At 34.3% G+C, this 19,945-nt stretch overlaps 3 protein-coding genes across 3 annotated transcripts; all 3 read right to left on the reverse strand.

Moving 5' to 3' along the window:
- Nucleotides 1-1,174: 1,174 nt before the first annotated feature.
- On the reverse strand, nt 1,175-5,816 carry LOC110705617 (la protein 1-like). Its single transcript, XM_021883519.1, has 10 exons — nt 5,635-5,816; nt 5,457-5,535; nt 5,187-5,336; nt 4,235-4,377; nt 3,408-3,556; nt 3,054-3,146; nt 2,545-2,941; nt 1,980-2,127; nt 1,552-1,633; nt 1,175-1,465 (listed from the first exon to the last, which is right to left on the reverse strand). The coding sequence occupies exons 1-10, from the start codon at nt 5,686-5,688 to the stop codon at nt 1,369-1,371; spliced, it is 1,392 nt and encodes a 463-aa protein (XP_021739211.1). The 5' UTR covers nt 5,689-5,816; the 3' UTR covers nt 1,175-1,368.
- A 1,662-nt stretch (nt 5,817-7,478) lies between these two features.
- On the reverse strand, nt 7,479-12,478 carry LOC110705618 (coiled-coil domain-containing protein 25-like). The gene is made up of 6 exons (XM_021883520.1): nt 12,189-12,478; nt 10,448-10,575; nt 8,849-8,952; nt 8,635-8,722; nt 8,416-8,477; nt 7,479-8,016 (listed from the first exon to the last, which is right to left on the reverse strand). The coding sequence occupies exons 1-6, from the start codon at nt 12,299-12,301 to the stop codon at nt 7,864-7,866; spliced, it is 648 nt and encodes a 215-aa protein (XP_021739212.1). The 5' UTR covers nt 12,302-12,478; the 3' UTR covers nt 7,479-7,863.
- A 774-nt stretch (nt 12,479-13,252) lies between these two features.
- Nucleotides 13,253-17,921, reverse strand: LOC110705619 (sulfite exporter TauE/SafE family protein 3-like). Its single transcript, XM_021883521.1, has 12 exons — nt 17,487-17,921; nt 16,838-16,997; nt 16,323-16,523; nt 16,175-16,239; nt 15,705-15,732; nt 15,545-15,612; nt 15,378-15,464; nt 15,167-15,217; nt 14,832-15,053; nt 14,243-14,336; nt 13,937-14,077; nt 13,253-13,606 (listed from the first exon to the last, which is right to left on the reverse strand). Exons 1-12 carry the CDS (start codon nt 17,703-17,705, stop codon nt 13,521-13,523), a joined length of 1,422 nt encoding a protein of 473 aa, XP_021739213.1. The 5' UTR covers nt 17,706-17,921; the 3' UTR covers nt 13,253-13,520.
- Between the last annotated feature and the right edge of the window lie 2,024 nt (nt 17,922-19,945).

The raw sequence follows: 19,945 nt of genomic DNA on the forward strand, positions 1-19,945 counted from the left end.
TTGAGTTAAATTAGAAATATTTATCATTTTGACAATGATTGATGAGCAATTTTGTCATTAAATTTAAATTATTACCAATTTAGCAAATTTATTAAATGTTTATATGGTGTGTTATTTTCAAGGTTATGCTTAATAAATCATATTATTATTATTATTATTTTTTAAGATAATTCATATTAATTGTCATGATTGCTTCAGTTTTTTTCCTCTTAGGGCTAGAGATGTTAGTGGGACAGGTCAGATTGGAACTTGCCTCATCCTAAGGCAACAATAGGACTTGATTTGGTAGGTGGTGTAGGGCTAGGATGTGAAAGAAGCTCATGTCGTACATGAGTGATCGGGATAGATCTTATGTTGTAAGACTTTGTAACTGTCTCAAATCCACCCTGCCTAACTTTGTCTCCACTAGTCCAGCACTATACCAACTTTTAAAAAATGATTACTTTGTAGGATGTTACATCAAAGTTCAAAATCGTCCCAAAGCCACTTTAAAATATGTAAAATTAAGTCTCATAATTAAGTAAAATTGAATTTAAACAAATTATTTGCTTTAGTACACTTTATTCTTTTTTGTATTAAATGAAATTTGAACAAACACAAGTGTTTTGCAGCATATTTAGGATGGGGATTACACGTGGTGGATAGGGAAGGTGAGAATTAGGTAGGGGTGAATACCTAAATAGGTGGATGAGGCAAAAATGGTTTAACTTGTACCCATTGGTTGCTAGGTATGGAATCTAGGGATGGGTTTTAAACTCAGGTGAGGATGAAAAGATTAGATGGAGATATAGATGGGAAGACCAAGATCCGCCTAGCCCTAATTAAATAGTTCAAGTTGGTCTGCCTTCAAATAATCCTTCTTTTATCTTTTTCCTAGTCCTAATTGAAATCATTATGAATTTAACATATATGGAGTACAATATTTTCTAAATAAATGTATATGAAAAATTAAATAGGGTAGCTTCAGCTTGTTATAATCCTATTAAGGGATGGATAGCCAACTTAGGTAAAGTTGGAGTGGTTTCAAAAAAAAAAAAAATAGACAAGTGTTTAGTCAACTTTAACGGTCAAACCATTACTAGATCAAACGAATGTTAGATATGCTCCGTGCTTACACCCACCTATAGACTAGGGAGAGACCAGTTACTCAGTTAGAGAGGAAAAGAAACGAAAATAGATGGAAGGACAAACTCTTAAACAAGAATTATAAAAAAAACTTATAAGTTCACTAAAAGATGCCACTTTCATAAGACAACAGATGAAAGCTAATTGGTATAGGCCTTTAGTCGAGTTCAAATTCTGATACAAAATTGTGATCACAACTGCCTAAGATTGTTCATAACCTCTAGAGATAATAGTATCAAAATCTTATACCGCGACTTTCTGAGCTTTGTTGAAACGGCCAGCAGGTGAATCTCTGTCTCGAGGTCGCCCATGCCTTCCGCCTCTGTTGAATTTTCCTCCCCTGAGCACCAAACAGCAGTTTCAGTCAAATCACTGAAACATCATTAAAATGTTTTTACAACCAAAATAATGGAATTATAAACAAACCTTCCTCTGTGTCCACCCCTATTATCCCGGAATTTCCCTTGACTTCCTTGAATTTGGCTCCAATATTCCTTCTCTTGGTCACCTGTAAGCAAGCCAAAGATTTAGCAGGTTGTTATGATAAATTGATAATAAACCCACACAATTAAAAAATTTCCATGATTTCAACAAATAGCAAAACCCTTTATTACCCACTATCTTTTTCCCATGTACACTCTCCACCACTCCATTTAACTGGAGGTGTGATTGGAAATTCAAAACATAACTAGTTCTCTTCCGACTACCAAATTTGTACACATGACTATTATATTTGACATATGGAGTAATTTAATTATAGTATATGCCAATTGATTTATTTATCAGGCTGCTAATACTCTAATAGCAAACAATTGAAACAATTTCTAACTGAATGAGAATTGCTTGCTACATACCAGTCACAGGTTCTAGAGCAGCGATAAAATTTTTAACAACTAAACCACCATCCTCTGTGAGCACTGCAGCAGCACGAGCTTTCTGGGATGCCTCTGGTTCCTCAAATCGAATGTATCCTGAACTTTCTCCCATCTTGAAATCTATGTACTTCGCACCAAAAAAAGTGAGACATGAACAAAAAATTAGTTTTAAAGATTTGCTGACTAGTTAACAAATACACGATTAAAAAACTGACAAGTTACTATAAAAAATATGTAATTCAAAAACTGAGAAGTCATGATATATTTTCAAGTAATTATAAGTTTTGTAGGCTCAAATCTATATGGTCAATTGGTCATACTCATTTACTCAAAAGTCATGTGTGCTTGGCATGATACTTTGTACAGAGTACCATAAAAGCTGTTAGTACTCGATATTTATTCCTGGTGATTGGCAAAAGCTATAAGAAGCAAAATGGAAAACTAAGGGAATTTGCCAAGAAACACTATAGAAATAGTGTAGAGTAATTAAGGATCTGACGTGTACAATTTATACCATCCCACAGTTCAGATGCAGAGGTAGTACCTTGACAGTGCCAAATTTCTGGAATAAAGCCTTCAGATCTTCACGAATAACCACATCCATGTTATCCTTGTAGGATTCAACAGCATTTCTGCCTTCTGGTGCTGCTTTTTCAACATCCTTTTTGTCAGCACTATCAGAAGATTTCTCTTCACCCTCAGTTTCCTTCTCTTCCTCGTCAGGAGTACCTGTTGCAGCTTCATCAGCATCTTCAACGGTACCATTTTTATCACTTTCTGCTGCCTTATCTGCCTCTTCAGTTCCATTTGTCACAGATTCTCCTCCATTTGTCTTAGAAACCTCAGCCTCACTAGCATGCTCAGCTGAACCATTTTGCTTGGATTCATCTCCTGATGACTTGCTTTTTAGCGTGAATGCAACAATTAGGCCCTTAGGATAGCTGAAACCATAGTGATGAAGATATTAGCATTTTTTGATAGAATGACTAATGCAAGAATAACTATTTTTCTGGCTTTATTGCCCCCTTTAGAAGATCACAATCAGATACGTACTTGGCTTCTTCAGAACTCTTAGACTTTCCCTGACCACGACCTGACTTTTCATATGCCTCTTCTAGCTTCTCTCTTTCAGCATCAAAGTCTTTCCTATTAACACAAAACACAGTATATTAAATGTACATTACCAACTGAAGTTAAGCAACATCCACAAGATTGGTTCATGTGAGTGACACTATAGCCTCCCAAGTGTACCAAAATTAAAAAAAAAAAAAAAAAAAAAAAAAAAAAAAAAAAAAAAGTTGCCCTTTTTTCGTAATTCTTTAAGAAAATGCTCATCTGAAACTTTTGTCACTTGGACTTCTACGGTTCTAGAAGTAATTTATACAGAATTTGACAAATTATACTTACTTTGGCTTGAGCTCCAGATCAGCACCAGCGTATGTTAAATTTTGTGCCATAATCTTCTCTGCATCTTCCTCTGTAGAATACTCAACCAAAGCAGTCCCGCAAAACAAGTTTTTGTGTGAAACAAGACGGGGAAGCCTGATACTGTTAACCTGTAGGAAGTAAATATACAAACCTGTATTAAAGGTACTACAAAATCGATCAAAATAGCCTCCAATGAATCACATTGACATATTTTGCTTCCAACTAGTGACAGTCAAAAGGCCCAATGGCAGCAAAATTAAAAAATGATGCTCCATTTGAGTGTGTGGTATATCACAAAAAAATTTAGATATGCTGCTTAACAATCAATGCATGAAGCTAACTTTATAAGTAGTATTCTCCAATTTGCTCACTGAACACCATCATGGCATCATCAGAGCAATAAATTTTCTAAAATATATTGATCATTGTAAATTCAATTCATCACATGTCCTGCTTGAGTGAAACCAAAAACTGAACTTTAACTCCTATGGAAATATCTCAGCAAGTATTCTTGTGCTACTTGGATTTTTTTACGCATGTGACTCTGGCTTTGAGAACCTTAAATACAGTGCAACACATCCCTAATAGGTTATAACTAAATAAATTGCAAAACTGACTCCCCTCCACCTAATTTATGGTCAACTGACGTAGAGAAACCAAGCATCGTGGACAAAAGGGGAAAAAATAGAAGGCAAAACCCTTGAGGATAATAGGCCTATAGCTCTCCATTCATGAATAACAACTCAAGTTAAAACAATTGCTTAATAAAAAAGGAATTTACACGCAAAAGAAGCAACTTGGATTACCTTTGCGAATTGAGAAAAGAAGGATTCTACATCTTCTAGCTTCACATCATATGGTAGTGGTGCTGCAGCTATTGTCCTGCTATCAACCTGTTCTATCACCTCTTCTGGTTTGTTAAGTTCAGATCTCCTACCAACCTTCTTTCCTGGAATATTTCATCATTTTGTTAGGAGGAAATAAAAAAAACCTCCATAACCCACATACTCCGTTAATATAAAAAGCATGGAAGGGTAAAACAAGAAATTGGAGGCCAATGAAGATTCTATAAGCATGCAACAAACCACAACAGAGCATTTTCTATTCATAGAGTCTGCATAAGGTCAGACAGACTTGCAGCGTTAACTGCATAATTTCAAAATTACAGATTTAGCAGAGTATGTACTTGTCATATTCACAGCATACAATCTATATCTAACAAGGGTTTCTAATACACCAGGCCCCCAACAAACAAACCAATGAAACATCAGAATGTATCTATAAGTCTAAAATGGTTAGCATTTTACAAATTACACAAAGAGACCGAAAAACTCCAAGTTACTTTGACAACTAATTCCAAGTAACACTACTTATTTTGCAAGCGTCAGGATACATTTGCCAAACATCAGAATGTATCTTCAAGTCTAAAATGGTTTCAGCATTTTACAGATTTCATAAAGAGCCAGAAAAACTCCAAGTTAATACGACAACTAATTTCAAGTAACACTACGTATTTCGCAAGTGCCAAGATACACACAAATGTATGAATTACCAAATTACCAGAATGATCATAATTTATACAGCAAGCACACCAAACACAACATTTGATAATCAAAATACTAAACAGCATATCATAATTTATTTGGTTACAATGTAAACCATTTAAAACTCTAATCATAATCTCTCTATCAATTTATATATTCATCCAGATGATTATAAAAGCAATATATATCGCGGATTAAAGCGAAAATCACGAACCATCCTCGGAAATTTTGAGGAAATCAGAAGTCCTCAAAGTGTCAGCAACAGCCTTAACAGTATCTTCAGAAACATCATCAGCTTTAACATCTCCAATACCCAGATGACCTCTCATCCTCGAAAACGAACAAATCAAAGCCAAACTCACCACTAACAATTCCAAATTTTCAAGTTAAGTTAAACAAAATAAAAACCCCATAAAAATTTAATCTTTATATAAAAATTAAAAACCCCATTTCAGGGAGCAAAAAAAATTGAAAAAAAGGATACACCCATCTTCACTTTCCTCGAGTGTCTTCCTCAAGAAGTTGTCTCGGGGAAGATTACTGTCACTGAAATAAAACTCAACCTGCAAAAAGTCAAATAAAATCAAATTAATTTGAATTGAATTGAATCAACTAAACTAATTAAAAAGATGAAATTTTTAAAATTTGTATAAATTGTAGACCTGGCGTATGACTTTTTTGGAGGTTTCTTCATCTAAAACGTTAGTCGTCGACATTTTTTTGCGATTGAAAGAACTTGAGAATGAGAGTGAGAAACAAGGGTTTGGAAGAGAAGAAGGGTGGTTAGGGTTTTGGGAGTGAAGAATGAGTTGGGGTTTAGAGAGTTGTAATGCCGGTTTTTTTAGAGTTTAAAGGCCTTTAAGCTAGATTTTTGCTTGATATTACTAATTTACGTACTTTTTTTTTTTTTTTTTTTTTTTTGAGCAGTTACATGTTTTTTAGTGAGTGAAGGTCCTTAGGAAACAGGCCGAAAACTCTCACGAGCTAAACTTTGTTAGCGAAATAAGGGTTTTATAGAGTGGATAAAAGGATAAGAGAATTCTCACCCCAAGTTGCGCCATAAATTAAGGTGATATATAATCGTAATTCTTGTCATTAGACCATAAACTACTTGTTACTTGACTACTTAAGTTTTCATTTAACGCACTCATATGTCGTATCTAATAAAAATATATAATTGAGCAATGTAAATACTTGAAGTACATGTATTTGAAATAACACATACTACGTATTTGATCATCCTCTAATATTAAGAGTGCATTTTTACTAATATGTTTGCGTGTTAAGCATTTAAATATAGAAATATAACCTACCAAAAATAATTATATATATATATAAAAAAAAAGGCCCTTTTATAATTACATGTATACAACACAACGAGTAATTTTGTTTTGTGAATAGACAACTTTGCAAATCAGAGAACAATCGAATTATTGTTGCGAATGACTTTGAATTAAAAAAAAAAAAAAAAAAAGTCACAATTTACGACCTTAATTATAAATATAAAGAAAATTTGAATCACGATATCTCAACTTTCACCACCTCTCATAATATTTTCAAGATTACTACTTAGCTAACGGTGTGAATCAATGAAAAAACTTTGTTGCTACTTGTTGTAGGTGTCGCTATTGGTATGTATAGAACTATAGAGAAGAGACAGGAGGAGGAGAGAAGAAGCATCACAAACATGCGAGGAGAGGCCGAGAGGATCGTGGTGGTTCTCGAAATTTGTTTTCGTAATGCAAATTATATTCTTGTTGATACAAAACTCCGTACAAGGCAAAATTTTGTAACTACATACAAAGGTTTAAACAGATTTAATTAATACTTTCAACGATGATAATATGAGTACACGAGTTAAATGATTGTGAACTTGTGAAGATAAAACACAGTTCTATGTTTTGAAAAAAATGGTGCATGAATGATGAACCTACACACTACAAATGAAGGAAACCTTATAACACTTGCTATGTGCATAATTAAGAGCTTGTTATGTGCATACATTTCAACACATTCTTCTGTTTAAATCTACAATGTTTGAATCACTAATTACTTCGTAGGGCATCTAATCTAAGCAAAAGTAAAAGAAATTCAAATTGGGCGACCTTTTCCACAGATCACTTGGTACCACTTCATCTCCCAAGTTTGGAAGAACCACTAACTATTTCAGGCAAGCTCTAACTTCTTCCTACGCGGTTTAGCCTTAAACCATTCTCGACAAATTGTCGATTTTAACATGAAAAACTCGTATTGGGTGACTATACTGAATATAAAGTTCCTTCAATGTTTATTGGGAACAATTAATTTGATGTAGCTTTACATAAATCTATTGCTACTCACAATTCTAATGAGTCATGTAATAAACATTGAGCTTGACTAATTGACTTGAGATGTTTCACTAGATAAGATATGAAGAACAAGAACACCTAATATGGCTGTTGCTCTATCAATCCCAGCTTTCAAAAAAACACCAAGGACCCCAACCCAGTTAAACACGAGTCAAGTCTCAAAATACAAAAGGCTATCAAATACCCTAGTTAATGAGCTTAATAAAGCATTTCCAAATAACACACAAACCAAAATCAAATCCATCACATATAATCTTTTAACAAGATTAATGCTGTCACGAACAAGAGGGAAACCATGATGAGACTCTCAAGGTACAACATCAATCGTTCTATCCTCCTATACAATGCAGCCTTTTCATGATCATCACAATAGAGTTACATGATTAGGAGTCTTCAATAGACTGATCAGACAAAGGTAGATGTGATTCGACCAATCCACACAATTGAGAAGCAGCGAGACCAAGTGACATGTGTACAAGCTCACAATTAAAATGCAGAACTTCGCCGCCATATTTTCATAGAACAGAAGAATTTTGGATCACTTCACATGAAATCCTCCTCTAGCTCTTGCAAGGATTTCTCACCTGAAGCTATCTGTTTGTTAGAAGTCATCTTGTCAGATACCATCAAATTCTTGTAGCTTCGCATTTCTGCTACCCTCTCTTTCTCTAGCCTATCCATTTCCTCTCGACGTTTCTGCAAAGCATCAAATTGAGCATTAGCTGTATTGAAACAAGATACAGTCACAGGATTTAATTTTGCCCAAATAGATTAGAAAACCAGGTCAAAAAGACTTGTCTTGAACTTCTTAACCTTATATAATTCTTTTCAAGTTACACTTTACCCCATTCAGAAAATAGTGGAATTACATCCTACATATTATGAAAAATTGTTTCAGTGTAGTTACAGAGCCCAGTGCTTTTTTCATACACATGACTATGGCCATACAAAAGCACAGTTCCATTACATTTGTCCATCATCTAAATAAAACAGTGACTAATCAAATATTAATCATGAACAAGAAACAACTCAAGAGAAAGCCACAGCCTACATGCTAGTAAATAAAGTAGAGCGACAATGTAAGGCTGGACTCACCTTTTCTCTCAGCTGAGCCTTTCTTTCTGCCTTTTCAGCAGCACCATATGCTTCACGCTCAGCTGCATGCAGATAATTCACATATTAGTGCACTATTACCCAAAAGAAACAGAGAATAAAGGATTGAGAAAGAAACAAAAGGGGGTGAAGGGAAGAAAGGCAGCATTACCAAAATGAGACCGTGCAAGTATAACAAGGCAACATGTTTAAATTGTTTACCTTTAAAATCTGGTGTCCTTTCCACCTTTGTTCGGTTCAGCCTATTAACGACCTCATTTATTCTCTTTTCTACACGAACAGTGCGGACCTGAATTGACAATAATCAGACCGCCATTTTTTATCAATAATATCTGTAAACCAATAGCTTGATAAGGGAAGCTCCTAATTGGGAAAAGGATCAATAAACTTCAAGAAGATAAAGGTGAGAAATTACCATTTTTGAGTTGTGGAAACCAACTTGGCCAACATCCATGGAAGCAGTTTTCTTCAAGTTGGCCCAGGGAGTGTAAACAACATCAATGTTATTCACCTTGTTGCCTGTGGCATTGCCATTGCAACCAATGTCAGCATACAAATTAGCTCATCAAACCATAGCTTAAAACGCCCAAGTCAGTTGATGCAAAGGTTGTGAAATGCAAGAATAAAGTCAAAATCCTCATATTTGAGGCAGCTTACAGTAAAATGCTCCAATGAAATTCTGAAAATCAAAACCTCAATACAGTAGTCTAATTACAAGATACTAGCTTAAAAAATGGACTACACTGCCCAGTCAGATGAGTAAGCCGTTCATAGCATGTTCATCCGGTGTGATTGGGGTTCAAGGCAACGTATAAAAAAGCTCAAGGCGCACTGAAGCGAGAGGGGTTCTGCAGCACCTAGGCACACCTCTTTGAAGTGAGGCGCACTATACGGCAAGTAAAAAAAAAAATTGGCTGAAGTTTGGTTCAGGTGCGCCTCATGCGCTTTTTGTGCGCCTAACCAAAAATGCATCGCCTGGACCAAGCTAAGTGCATACCCCTTATCGCCCCTTGCGCCTCAGCGCCTAGGCCCGCTTTTTTAATTCACTGGTTCAAGGATCAAACAAACCAGGAAAAACTGTCCACAGAGAAGCAGCCTTACCTGACTTGCCAAAACGCACCAAAAAACTTTTGAAAATCAAAACCTCACCATCATACTCCAAGAAACTAGTATTTAAAAATTAAAATCAAACAGGCCAATTAGACCTAGTACTGTTCACCTGACTGAACACTAAAGGAAACCCCCTTTTTTGGGGTTACTGAAAACACCTTCAACTTGGAGCGTTATTTTAACTGACACCTATAATTGCAAATACTAAAATAAGACACCTTTACGTCGTAATTTTTAGTCCCACCGACAACCAGCTTTTTTAAATCAGTCAAATATTTCATTGGTAGTTATTCCATACAAAGAGGAAAATTGGCTACAATTAAAGGGATTCCCATATTAAAAAGGGTTATCAAGAAATTTGAATAAATAATATGACTCTCGCCAAAAAATATTAGATATATATATTTTTTTTTTAAAAAAAAAACCTAATTTTGTAAGAAAAAACAAATATTGGTCTTCTCACAAAAGAAAATTTAGCCTATATGTCCAGAGTAATTAGGGGGCAAACATTGGATCATGAAGTATTAGTAAGATGTCTTATTGTCTTGCTAACATGTCCTATACTTGATTGCTGACAAGTAGCTGGCTAGTGGCTACTATGTGCCTTAAGGCTCCCGCATTGATAGCCTCTATGCAATTGCATGGAGAAAGTTCTTACAAGTCATTCCCTGCATACCCTACCCCATACTCCAATCCTAGTCTCAACATTGAGGAGGAAACAATGCAGAGAGATGCAGCAATAGTGATATTGTACACTATGGAACATACAGAAATTTAGGTTGATAACAATCCCTCCGCTGGAAAGGAGAATATATTCCTGCCTTATGGAGTTTCTCCAATAAGATCAGTTCAACATAAATTATTCATTGATGAACAAACACATTATGAAGGATTCAGAACTTGCCTTGGATGGAATTTGCTTTCACAAGCTGAGCACAGTCCTCCAACAGACCTTCTGATATGCTATCCATTGTCTGCCCTCTATTCAATCTAACATAGACATGGGCAGAAGACATTTTGTCCACATGGAACCTGGAAAAAACAAAATCAGCAATTTGGCTAAATCACCCGAAATGTGGGTGAAGTTGTATTGGCCAGGCTGACCAAACAGTAAAATGTATGAGTGTAATATAAAAAATATCAAGGTGCACTAAGGCGATAGAGGTCCAGTTCAAGTGTGCCTCTTTAATGCGATTAGCCTAGCTAAAAAAAAAAAAAAAAAAAAAAAAAGCATTGTACTCCATTATCCTAAAGCACAGGCACGCCTCTGTCATACCTAATTATACAGTGTATGAGTGCTTAAATTTGTAATAGATGATAATTGGTACAAAAAAAGTATTCATGCTGGTGCACACAAGTGAATATTCATGCAAAATCCTCCACAAATCAGATTTAGCCCCCATAACAAACTAATATTGGCACCTAATTTATATTTTCATAAACAAAAAAACTTGATATTCAACTTTGACATCTAATTCTGTTGTTCTACCTGAAAACTTGAACCAAAGCGTGGAAAATGTATCCATCAATCTTGCCCATAAAGGAAAAAAAAAAAGAGAAGATTCCTCCATTCCATAATATAGCTACATTTGGACTTGTACACCACTCCCCTTTTCTATGCTTCATACATACGAAAAAAAATATAGTCAAGGGAAATAATTTTTGGATTCTTCTCTATACTTCTTTCAAGATATCAACTTCCATAACTTATACTTGTAGATAATTAATGATACGTCAAAGTTGCCCTGGGAAATGCGAAACTCTACAGGTAGGAATATTTATTGAACATAAAGCTTTAAACAGGAGGATTGCCGATAACATACAATCTTCTCTCCCACCATCTCATTTTCTTAGGCTAACTAAGCTCCTCCTGATGAAAGAAAGGTAGTTGGTATGAAGACAATGGACAACCAAATACTCCATGACTTTGGAGGCCTATTGAATTACTTATAATCTCCAAGCATATAAAATAATCAATATATTATCTCTGATCCAGGAAAAACTCATATTGATGTCAGATCAATTTGCACTTAGCTATGGTACAATCGTACAACTTTTCATTCAACACTACGTGATCAGCATGTAAAGATAATTCATTTCACTCATCTAACTAATCACTCAATCTATTCTTCCACTGACTTCTTCAAATGGTAATGAAGCAAATTAAACATCAAGATACAGCAACTACACAAAACACACTCTTCCATGAAACATAAATTTTCATTTACATTAAGTCATTAAGGCATCACGTAGCGCGTATTGACCAAATTTACGATAACAAATTCTAATTAACATCTTCCTATCGATGAGCAAAGCTTCCAAAGAAAACAACACGTTCAATCGACAATTCCTCACTCAAATCAAAGAAATTCCAACAAAAAATTTGCAGAATGTAATGGTAAATTATGTTACTCAATTTCCCATTAAAACCTAATCCAAATCAAACCCATTTCATAACTACAGCAGACAAGTACGAGAAAAACCCTAAATTGACAAGAAATTGAACAGTCAGGGCATTGAATAAATCACAAAATTCAGAATTTCAAATCATATAATCCAATTCCAACAAAACCCATCAATCAAATTTCTGAAAAAACCCAGAAAAAAACATTATAATTAACAATTGAATGAGATTAGAAAGGTACCAAATATCTTCAGGAAAGCCGTATTTGATGAGTTCTTCATTCTCGAACTTATCAAGACCCATGAAGATAGTGTAATCCCCAGCTTCGGGTCGGGCCTTAAAGTAGAACACCATCTTCTTCGATGGATGATTCTCTCTCTCTTTCTCTCTCCTCTCTTTCTCAATAATCGCACAGAGGTAGGAGAGAGAAGAAGAGAGACAGTTGAATGTAAAATTAATAAAAGGGAAAATTTTCGAAACAAACTATTTTACAGGTAAAATAGGCACAACCCCAGGAATCCGTTTTGCGTACGTTTTTCTTTATTCCCCGTGTTTTCTCTCTTTTGTTTGAAAAGATTGCCTTTCTACGATATTTCGGATTTTCGGGTTGTTGTTTTAAATTACATAATAATACGAATAATCAAATATTAATCGTTTAAAATAAAAGAGCATATTGCATTTTCATGTGTTATGTTTGTACTCTGTATATAAGGAATGTGATTGTATAAATCAAAATATGAAAGTCCATGATGCTTAAATAGTCGAGGTCATTGTAAAGCGTCTTGACCATGGATCCACGTATGTGAGTTTTTTTTTTTTGGTTAATGTGAACGACATTAAACGAGGATCATTGGTTAAAGTAAAGCAATGTGTAGTGAGTAAACCGTCTTTTAAAAATTGAATAGTTAAACGCACGTGTGATGCTCTAAGTTGTTAAGTGTCCTACACGAGACAAGTTGTTAAGTATGATCATTATGATATGCGAAGTCAAATTGGCTATTTGCATATTAATAAGGAATCTAAAATTGTAAGCATTAGCCAACTTGGAGAATTATTACGAGAACATGACCCCAAAAGTTGTGCTTATTCTAAATAATTCAAAAGTAGGATTTGTATGAGAAGATGGACAAAAGTTTTCCAAAATGATTCTAGTGCAAATACAGGGGAAAAAAATAATTATGTTAGTATCTTTATAAAACCTTAAGTTGTCTTTAATTGACTCTTGCTTGTACAAAGTACAGACCAAGGAGAACAAAGATGTTCGCGTATAATCCATTAGAATAAGCATAGTTAAAACTGAAAGTCTGAAAGTAAGAGGACAGAATTGCTCATCAGTTAATGTGGATCTGGTGTTATTACAAGGAGCTATTCGTAAGAGAGCTTTTCAACATTTTGTTCTTCAAAATAAAATACTACATACAATAAAATCTGTACATAAAGAATCGGTGCTTTTGCAAATACAAGGTAGAAACGTTGCTCTAAGATAATACACAATACTGTTATATAAAATGTGTAACTGATTATAACAGCACGGGGCATTGTATCCCCGAGAAATAATAAAGGCTTACAAGCCTTATGCCTTGTACTTGCAAAGATCCTCAAATCCCATGAACTCATGTCGTTGAATCTTTCCAACTATGTTTGAAATGCCAACACCACCTAAAAAATATAAATAGAGCAATATCAATGATGGAAGTTACTTCAGATTTCCTGTTTCTGAGTTCTTACCGTAACATGCATATACAAAACTAGTATCTTCACCTGAGAAACACTTTTATAAGAACTTTGTGAGCCTTAGTCCAAACTTAATTTTCCTTCTAAGTCTATTACACTTACCTCTGTTTAGTAGTGGATTGCGCTACCACCTATTGGTCTCGTTGAGCTAGTTTTCTTTACATGAACTTACTGGCCCTTTTCTAAACTTAACAGGGTGAAAAGAATAAAGCCTTAGAGCATCATAAGGGAAAAATAAGCATGTATAGAGCTCACCTAGTGAGACGGCGCTGATGAAGATTGTGAAAGCTAGAATGAAGATTATGAAGGATGCCCTCCCCATAATAATTATCAACTTTCTGACAGCATGTTGTCCAACAAAGGCAGCAACAGTTGCCACAGCCATAAAGTAAAGTGCTGCAAGTACAATCAGATAAAACTTGTTAGTATGCAGAAAAAAATAGAAATCAATGCAAGGAAAATAACATAGACATATAATAATCATTAAGGACTTCAAAGATCAGTATTTTTTAAAAGACCTTGTGTATTTTGGATAAAACAGACTAATAGGTGATTGCTTACCATAAGGGACAGGAAAACGTTTAAGAAGGTAGTACTCTATAACAGACATAGATGCAGAAAAAGCCATTGCAAAGGTAGCAGTAGCACTTGAAACCTGCAGAACATATCAAAGATTATGATTTCCACTTAGCGATACTGACTAGTAATTTATGGATGCTTGTAGAGCTATAAGACAAACTTTGAGTCAACTTCTGCTAAAGATCAATCACATCAATTTTTGCAAGATACTTGAAAGATATAGGTAGATATCCAAGTACTTGTTTACGACTGATTGCTTAGTGTGAATAACCATCCCAGTTCTTCATCAATATTGAATACTCGTTTCAAAAGCTAACTTAATCGGCCAGCATGTAAATTATTCACAAATGAATGTTTAGTCATGAAAAGATCCAGTATAAGAGCAATTCATTCACTAGTTTGAGGTGAAAGGAGTCATACCATATCACTAAGGCAACAGAGTTCAACTTCTTTTAATTGTCACAATAGCATCTTTAGTCTTCCATGAAATATCTCATAAGAATCTCAACCTCTTACACTGGAATATAGAATTAAAAAGGACTGTTAAATTTTATACAAGCAAAAGTCTCACCTGAGGAGGGATTCCCAGCTCCAAGAACAAGGGACCCAAAATAAATCCACCACCAAGGCCAAGCAATCCACCAGCTATACCAGCCAAAATCCCATAACAACAATACATGACGAGGTGGTGGACTTTCCACATAGTGGATGCATTTCCTTTGGATGAGATTATTCTTCGTCCATTGTACAGGCTGACTGCTTCATATAAGGATACACCAACAGCAACAGGTACCTGGAACACAAAAATGATCATTTAATATTCTCCACAGAGAAAAAGAAGGATCAAAAAGCTCGTCATACATAGTAAACAAGAGGAGAATAGTTGATTGGATGCATAAACAATACCTGCAACAAGCTCAAAACCCAATAGGCTGTTGAACAAGTAGCCGTAGTTTCCTGTTCAGTTTATTTGTAGAAAAGTAATTAGATATACTATAAAATTTAGAGGACCATAGGCAGACCAGCAAGCCAGAAACTCTGCTAGTCTGCTTGAAAACTCCTTCCTGCCAAATTACTGAAAGACAGTATAAAAGATAGATCTGGAAGATAAAAGGACCTTAACAATCTGCAGGACAAGAAATGACAGCCAAACAAACACAAGCAGACCAAGTTCCCTCCAGCAAACATTTTTTACGGCAGAAACCTATATCAATCACATCTTCGGTTATAAAAAATAACAATCTTGAATTAGGTAAAAATCTCAAATAGTTAGAAATTACTCACTTTTGTTTCTTCACCCTCCTTGTCTGGGAAATCAGGAAGGGGCTTATACTCCACTCCACCACTAACACCTGCTCCCAATATCATAAAAAAAGATGAATATCCAAGATATTGAATCAAAAGAGCCTTAGAATGCCTTTAGTTAAGACGTATATGAACTCACCATTTGATGCCAAATACCTCATAGCTTCCTGAAAACAAATGCAACTAAGATTTAGGGGGGACATTGCAACTTAATTAATAATAACGAAGGCTTAAATAAGACTTCATTGCATTACCCTTCATCAAAACTTGTGTGAACCTATTCGAACTTATCTGAATTAACCTGAACGAATTAAGACTTATTGTAAGTTGTAAAGTGATTGAAGCCTTAAAGCCCTTGTCAGACCCGAATTTTCCTGAAACTTATCTTTCTAGGGAGAAAATTTAAGCAAAATTACTGAAAGAGTATTTTTATTTTTCTCAACACTCTTTCCAGTTGACACGTCATAAAAAAAATCAAAATTGGATATTACAATTAAGAACTCGTGAACATTTAACATGAACTCTGAATTATGGATCTGGCTACTAAGTTACACAGCTAGAATATAATGAATATCAGTATCTGCACAAACACTTTAATGGTCCAATCACCTGTTTCATCAACGTTTCCTTTCTCCAAGTTTCAACGCCTTTAAAGAGTGCCTTGATAGATGTGCCTATAGAAAGTCAGCTCAGATTAGGCTGTCATGCTATCAGCAAAAAAAATACATGAAATTAACTAGCAGCACCAATAAATTACCTACGAAAATAATGATCAGCAAGACTGTGACCATCCATTCAGCAAATATCACATTAAAAGTAACACCAATACTTATTCCCAGCAAGAGCATAGGCTGGAAAAGTAGAGCTAAATCATAATCGATGATTGGCATATCAAGTGTTGGATGCCTTAGATTCAGATAGTAGTACACAGTTGAAGCTGCAGCACCCGTTATCATACCTGAAGATCAAACAATATCACTCTAACAATCATATTCAACTACCACAATATTTCTTACCATATTATCAAACAAGATAAAATGAAACACTGTAAATACAGAAAGGGGTAAACAGAAAATTCCAGCCTGATATTCCATCATACAAAAACAGTCAAAATTCATAATAATCCAACCAAGATTCCATAGAACATTTCCAAATATTCTGGATAATTCCGTTTTGACATTTTGTTAATCATCAACAAACTAACTGACAAAGCAATATAGTCTTACTTCTTCACACAATCTGACAGACAATATAACAAGGTTAAACCCTTACATTTGGATATAGCAGTTGCAGATTTTGGATCAAACCCAATAACAAGACTAAGCATTGGCACAAATATCCCACCACCTCCAACACCACCAACACTTCCAAATGCTGCTCCACAAAATCCAATAAAAGACCCCACAACAATTTGCCACCCAAATTTAAATTCCTGTAATGTATGAACCCATGAGGCCATGATAATACAATATTACTTGCAAAGTCAATATTCATAAAAGTTAATGCACAAAATATTTACAAAACTATTCATATTAAACCAACATACTAAAAATGTTACAAAAAACAAATCAGTTAAGCACAACTATTGTGCAACCCAACTGTGGATGTCTACTAGCATAGCTAGTAAAGTCTTAGGGGTAAGGGTGTTTACTATTACACGGTATCAAATCCCGTTTACATCATTGACGGACCAGGCCACCAAAGAAAAAATAAACAAAAAACAAAAACCTGCAACCCAATCAAAAACCCTTTTCTGGGCACTTTCTGTTCCATAACAAATACATTACCACATGATTCAATATTTTGGGTATCCACAACAAAATTAACATAAAAGTGTTAAAAGGGCATATAAATTCAATTAATTTAAACCAATTCACTAATTTAAAAGCAAAAAAGTGTTGACTTTGTAAGTGGGTTTTACCGGCCAAACATGGTGGTTACCAGATTGATCAGGTTGCCACCAAAAATTGATAAATTGGGAAAGAAGATGATCTGAAGTTGAAGTGATGGTGGAATTGATAATCTGGGAATTTTGGGTTCTTATCACAGCTGAAGCCAACAACAAGCTTAAAGCAACCATTGAGATTAAGCTCAAAATCTTCCATTTTGGCAATCCTCCAAATAATTCATTCATCATCATTCTATCCAAAAAATGCTAACAAATAAGAAAATACCCAATAATAGTATTTCGTAATCAAACAAATTTGGCCAAAATATCTATGTTTGTGTCGATTTATGATGTGAGAAATGAGAATGGATATGGAATACGTAGTGGAGTACAGTGGTTGGCTAAGGGAGTGGAGCCGTGGAGGACTATTTAACTATTCGATAGTTCAACGAAATTCAATGGTAAGCAAAGCATGTTAAAATACCAAACACCAGCTAAATTAATATTGTACTCGTCATATTCTCTCTGTCCCTTATTATTTTTTTTCCCTTTCGTTCTCTTCATCTACGAATTGACGAATCTATCTAGATTACCATGTGTAAATTTTTGCACATTTTTCAAAAAAAAAAATTAATTTTTCCTTTTGAGACAATATAATAGATTAAGGAAGTAAAGAGGTAGTGGGCTGAATAACCCAAATTGACCTAAGCCATGGCCCAACATCCAAAAAAAAGCACGACATGACATGAGTACAAAGAGCAACATGATACGTTACTATGCTTGTCGGATTGTGGGTCGGGTCTCCTTCTCTATTTAGGAGAAGCACGACTAGACATGATCCTACACGACAAAATACACTAAAATTAGTGAAAATAGGCTTAGTCACGCAAGCACAACATAACATAATAGCATGCGGGCTTCGATCGTGTATGGGTCAACCTTTTGAAAATTTTGGCATGGCTGTTAGTTCGTAGGCTGGGTCTAACTAACCCCAAAGCACGAAGGTTTGGCACAAGACACAACCAAACACGACCCACAACAATCTTTATGAGGTCAAGGGAGTAATGACAAATTAACGTGAATAATTACGTTGATGATTACGATTACGATTGATGATTACGTTGTACTCATATTTAAAGTATTATAGCATCATATTTAAGTTGAATTTGACAAAAAATAATGACTGTATTAGGAGCTGAATATTTTTTTCAATGGATTTGACTCACAATCTCATAAAAATTGAACTACGGGCGATAATATACTTATCAAAAATAAGAGTGAACGCATGTTGTTAATGATTCAAATACGAATGCACTATTGTGTATAGTTAATGATGTTGATGTTAAAATATGTGCATCGAATACGCTGTAAAAAGTTAAATCCGACAATCATAAAATTAAAGAGATAAGGTATATTGATTGTGTTTCATTTTAAATTGAGACAAAAGAAATATATAACTATTGGTGTACTGTTTACTAAAGTTATAAGAAGATGGATAAGGAATAAGAGTTGTTTAATCAACGTGACAAATTATAAGACAATAATTCAATCACAAACCACATCACAACAACCATGAATAATTGGATTAATGGCTCCATGACAAAAATGACCTACAATAGTGTCTCATTGTGCCCACCTTCGATTAGTAAGACATCTAGGAGTAACAACTCTATTATGAATTTATTATGATAAATATGAATGTTGATGTTTAGTATTTAGGTTAAGTTTATCTTTGGTAAGTTGTGGTGGATTAGCATGAGCATATTTGTACAAACTTCATTTTAATTTGATTGATATTCGTAAATGAGTACATGATATACATGTGATACATCCCGTCAAATTAAATGTTGATATATCATAAATGTTCATGGACTTTTAAATTCAAAACATTAATTTAATATATTAATAAGTTTAGTTCGGGCCCCGGGTCTATATGTTAATTATTATTTATTTCGTATTATAGTTTTCAATAATCTTAAATATTGTGTACTTTTATTGTTTTTTTTTGTAACAATTTATTCCGTACTTTTATTGATTTTTTTTTGTAATAATTTATTCCGTACTTTTATATATATATATATATATATATGTATATATATATATATATATATGTATATATATATACTCGTAGCCTACATTAACTATATTTAAGAATAATAAATAAGTAAAAATATTAGATAGCAAAGATGGTATTTTTTTTTATTTATTTTCTAATGGACCCAAGTTCAAATCTTGGTGGAAGAGAGGGGTGACATATAGTGTATATATCCTTGATTATTTAGATTGAGCGTATACCATATAGTCATATACTTGTATAATCGCAACACTAGGGGTTGCAAAAGTTTTAAGTGAATAATACGGTGAAGACTTAAAGGTGAATTTTATAATAATTCGTATAAATTATTATATTTTATTGTAAGACCGTGAATAATTAAAGGGTAACTTTAACAATTTTTTTGATAACTTTAACACCGTTAAGGATATCTTTTTTT

This window comes from Chenopodium quinoa, unplaced genomic scaffold, assembly GCF_001683475.1.
Source record: "Chenopodium quinoa cultivar QQ74 unplaced genomic scaffold, ASM168347v1, whole genome shotgun sequence".
Lineage (NCBI taxonomy): Eukaryota > Viridiplantae > Streptophyta > Magnoliopsida > Caryophyllales > Amaranthaceae > Chenopodium > Chenopodium quinoa.

Coding starts and splice junctions, on each gene's coding strand:
- LOC110705617 (XM_021883519.1), bottom strand. CDS start 5,688: ATGTCGACGACTAACGTTTTAGATGAAGAAACCTCCAAAAAAGTCATA. Junction 2,128..2,544: donor AGAAATTTGGCACTGTCAAG/GTACTACCTCTG, acceptor TTTGGTGCGAAG/TACATAGATTTCAAGATGGG. Junction 1,634..1,979: donor TGCTCTAGAACCTGTGACTG/GTATGTAGCAAG, acceptor GCTTGCTTACAG/GTGACCAAGAGAAGGAATAT.
- LOC110705619 (XM_021883521.1), bottom strand. CDS start 17,705: ATGATGATGAATGAATTATTTGGAGGATTGCCAAAATGGAAGATTTTG. Junction 16,998..17,486: donor GTAACCACCATGTTTGGCCG/GTAAAACCCACT, acceptor CATACATTACAG/GAATTTAAATTTGGGTGGCA. Junction 16,240..16,322: donor GCTGATCATTATTTTCGTAG/GTAATTTATTGG, acceptor GACTTTCTATAG/GCACATCTATCAAGGCACTC.
- LOC110705618 (XM_021883520.1), bottom strand. CDS start 12,301: ATGGTGTTCTACTTTAAGGCCCGACCCGAAGCTGGGGATTACACTATC. Junction 10,576..12,188: donor GGCTTTCCTGAAGATATTTG/GTACCTTTCTAA, acceptor TGTTTTTTCCAG/GTTCCATGTGGACAAAATGT. Junction 8,723..8,848: donor GTTTCCACAACTCAAAAATG/GTAATTTCTCAC, acceptor TTGTCAATTCAG/GTCCGCACTGTTCGTGTAGA.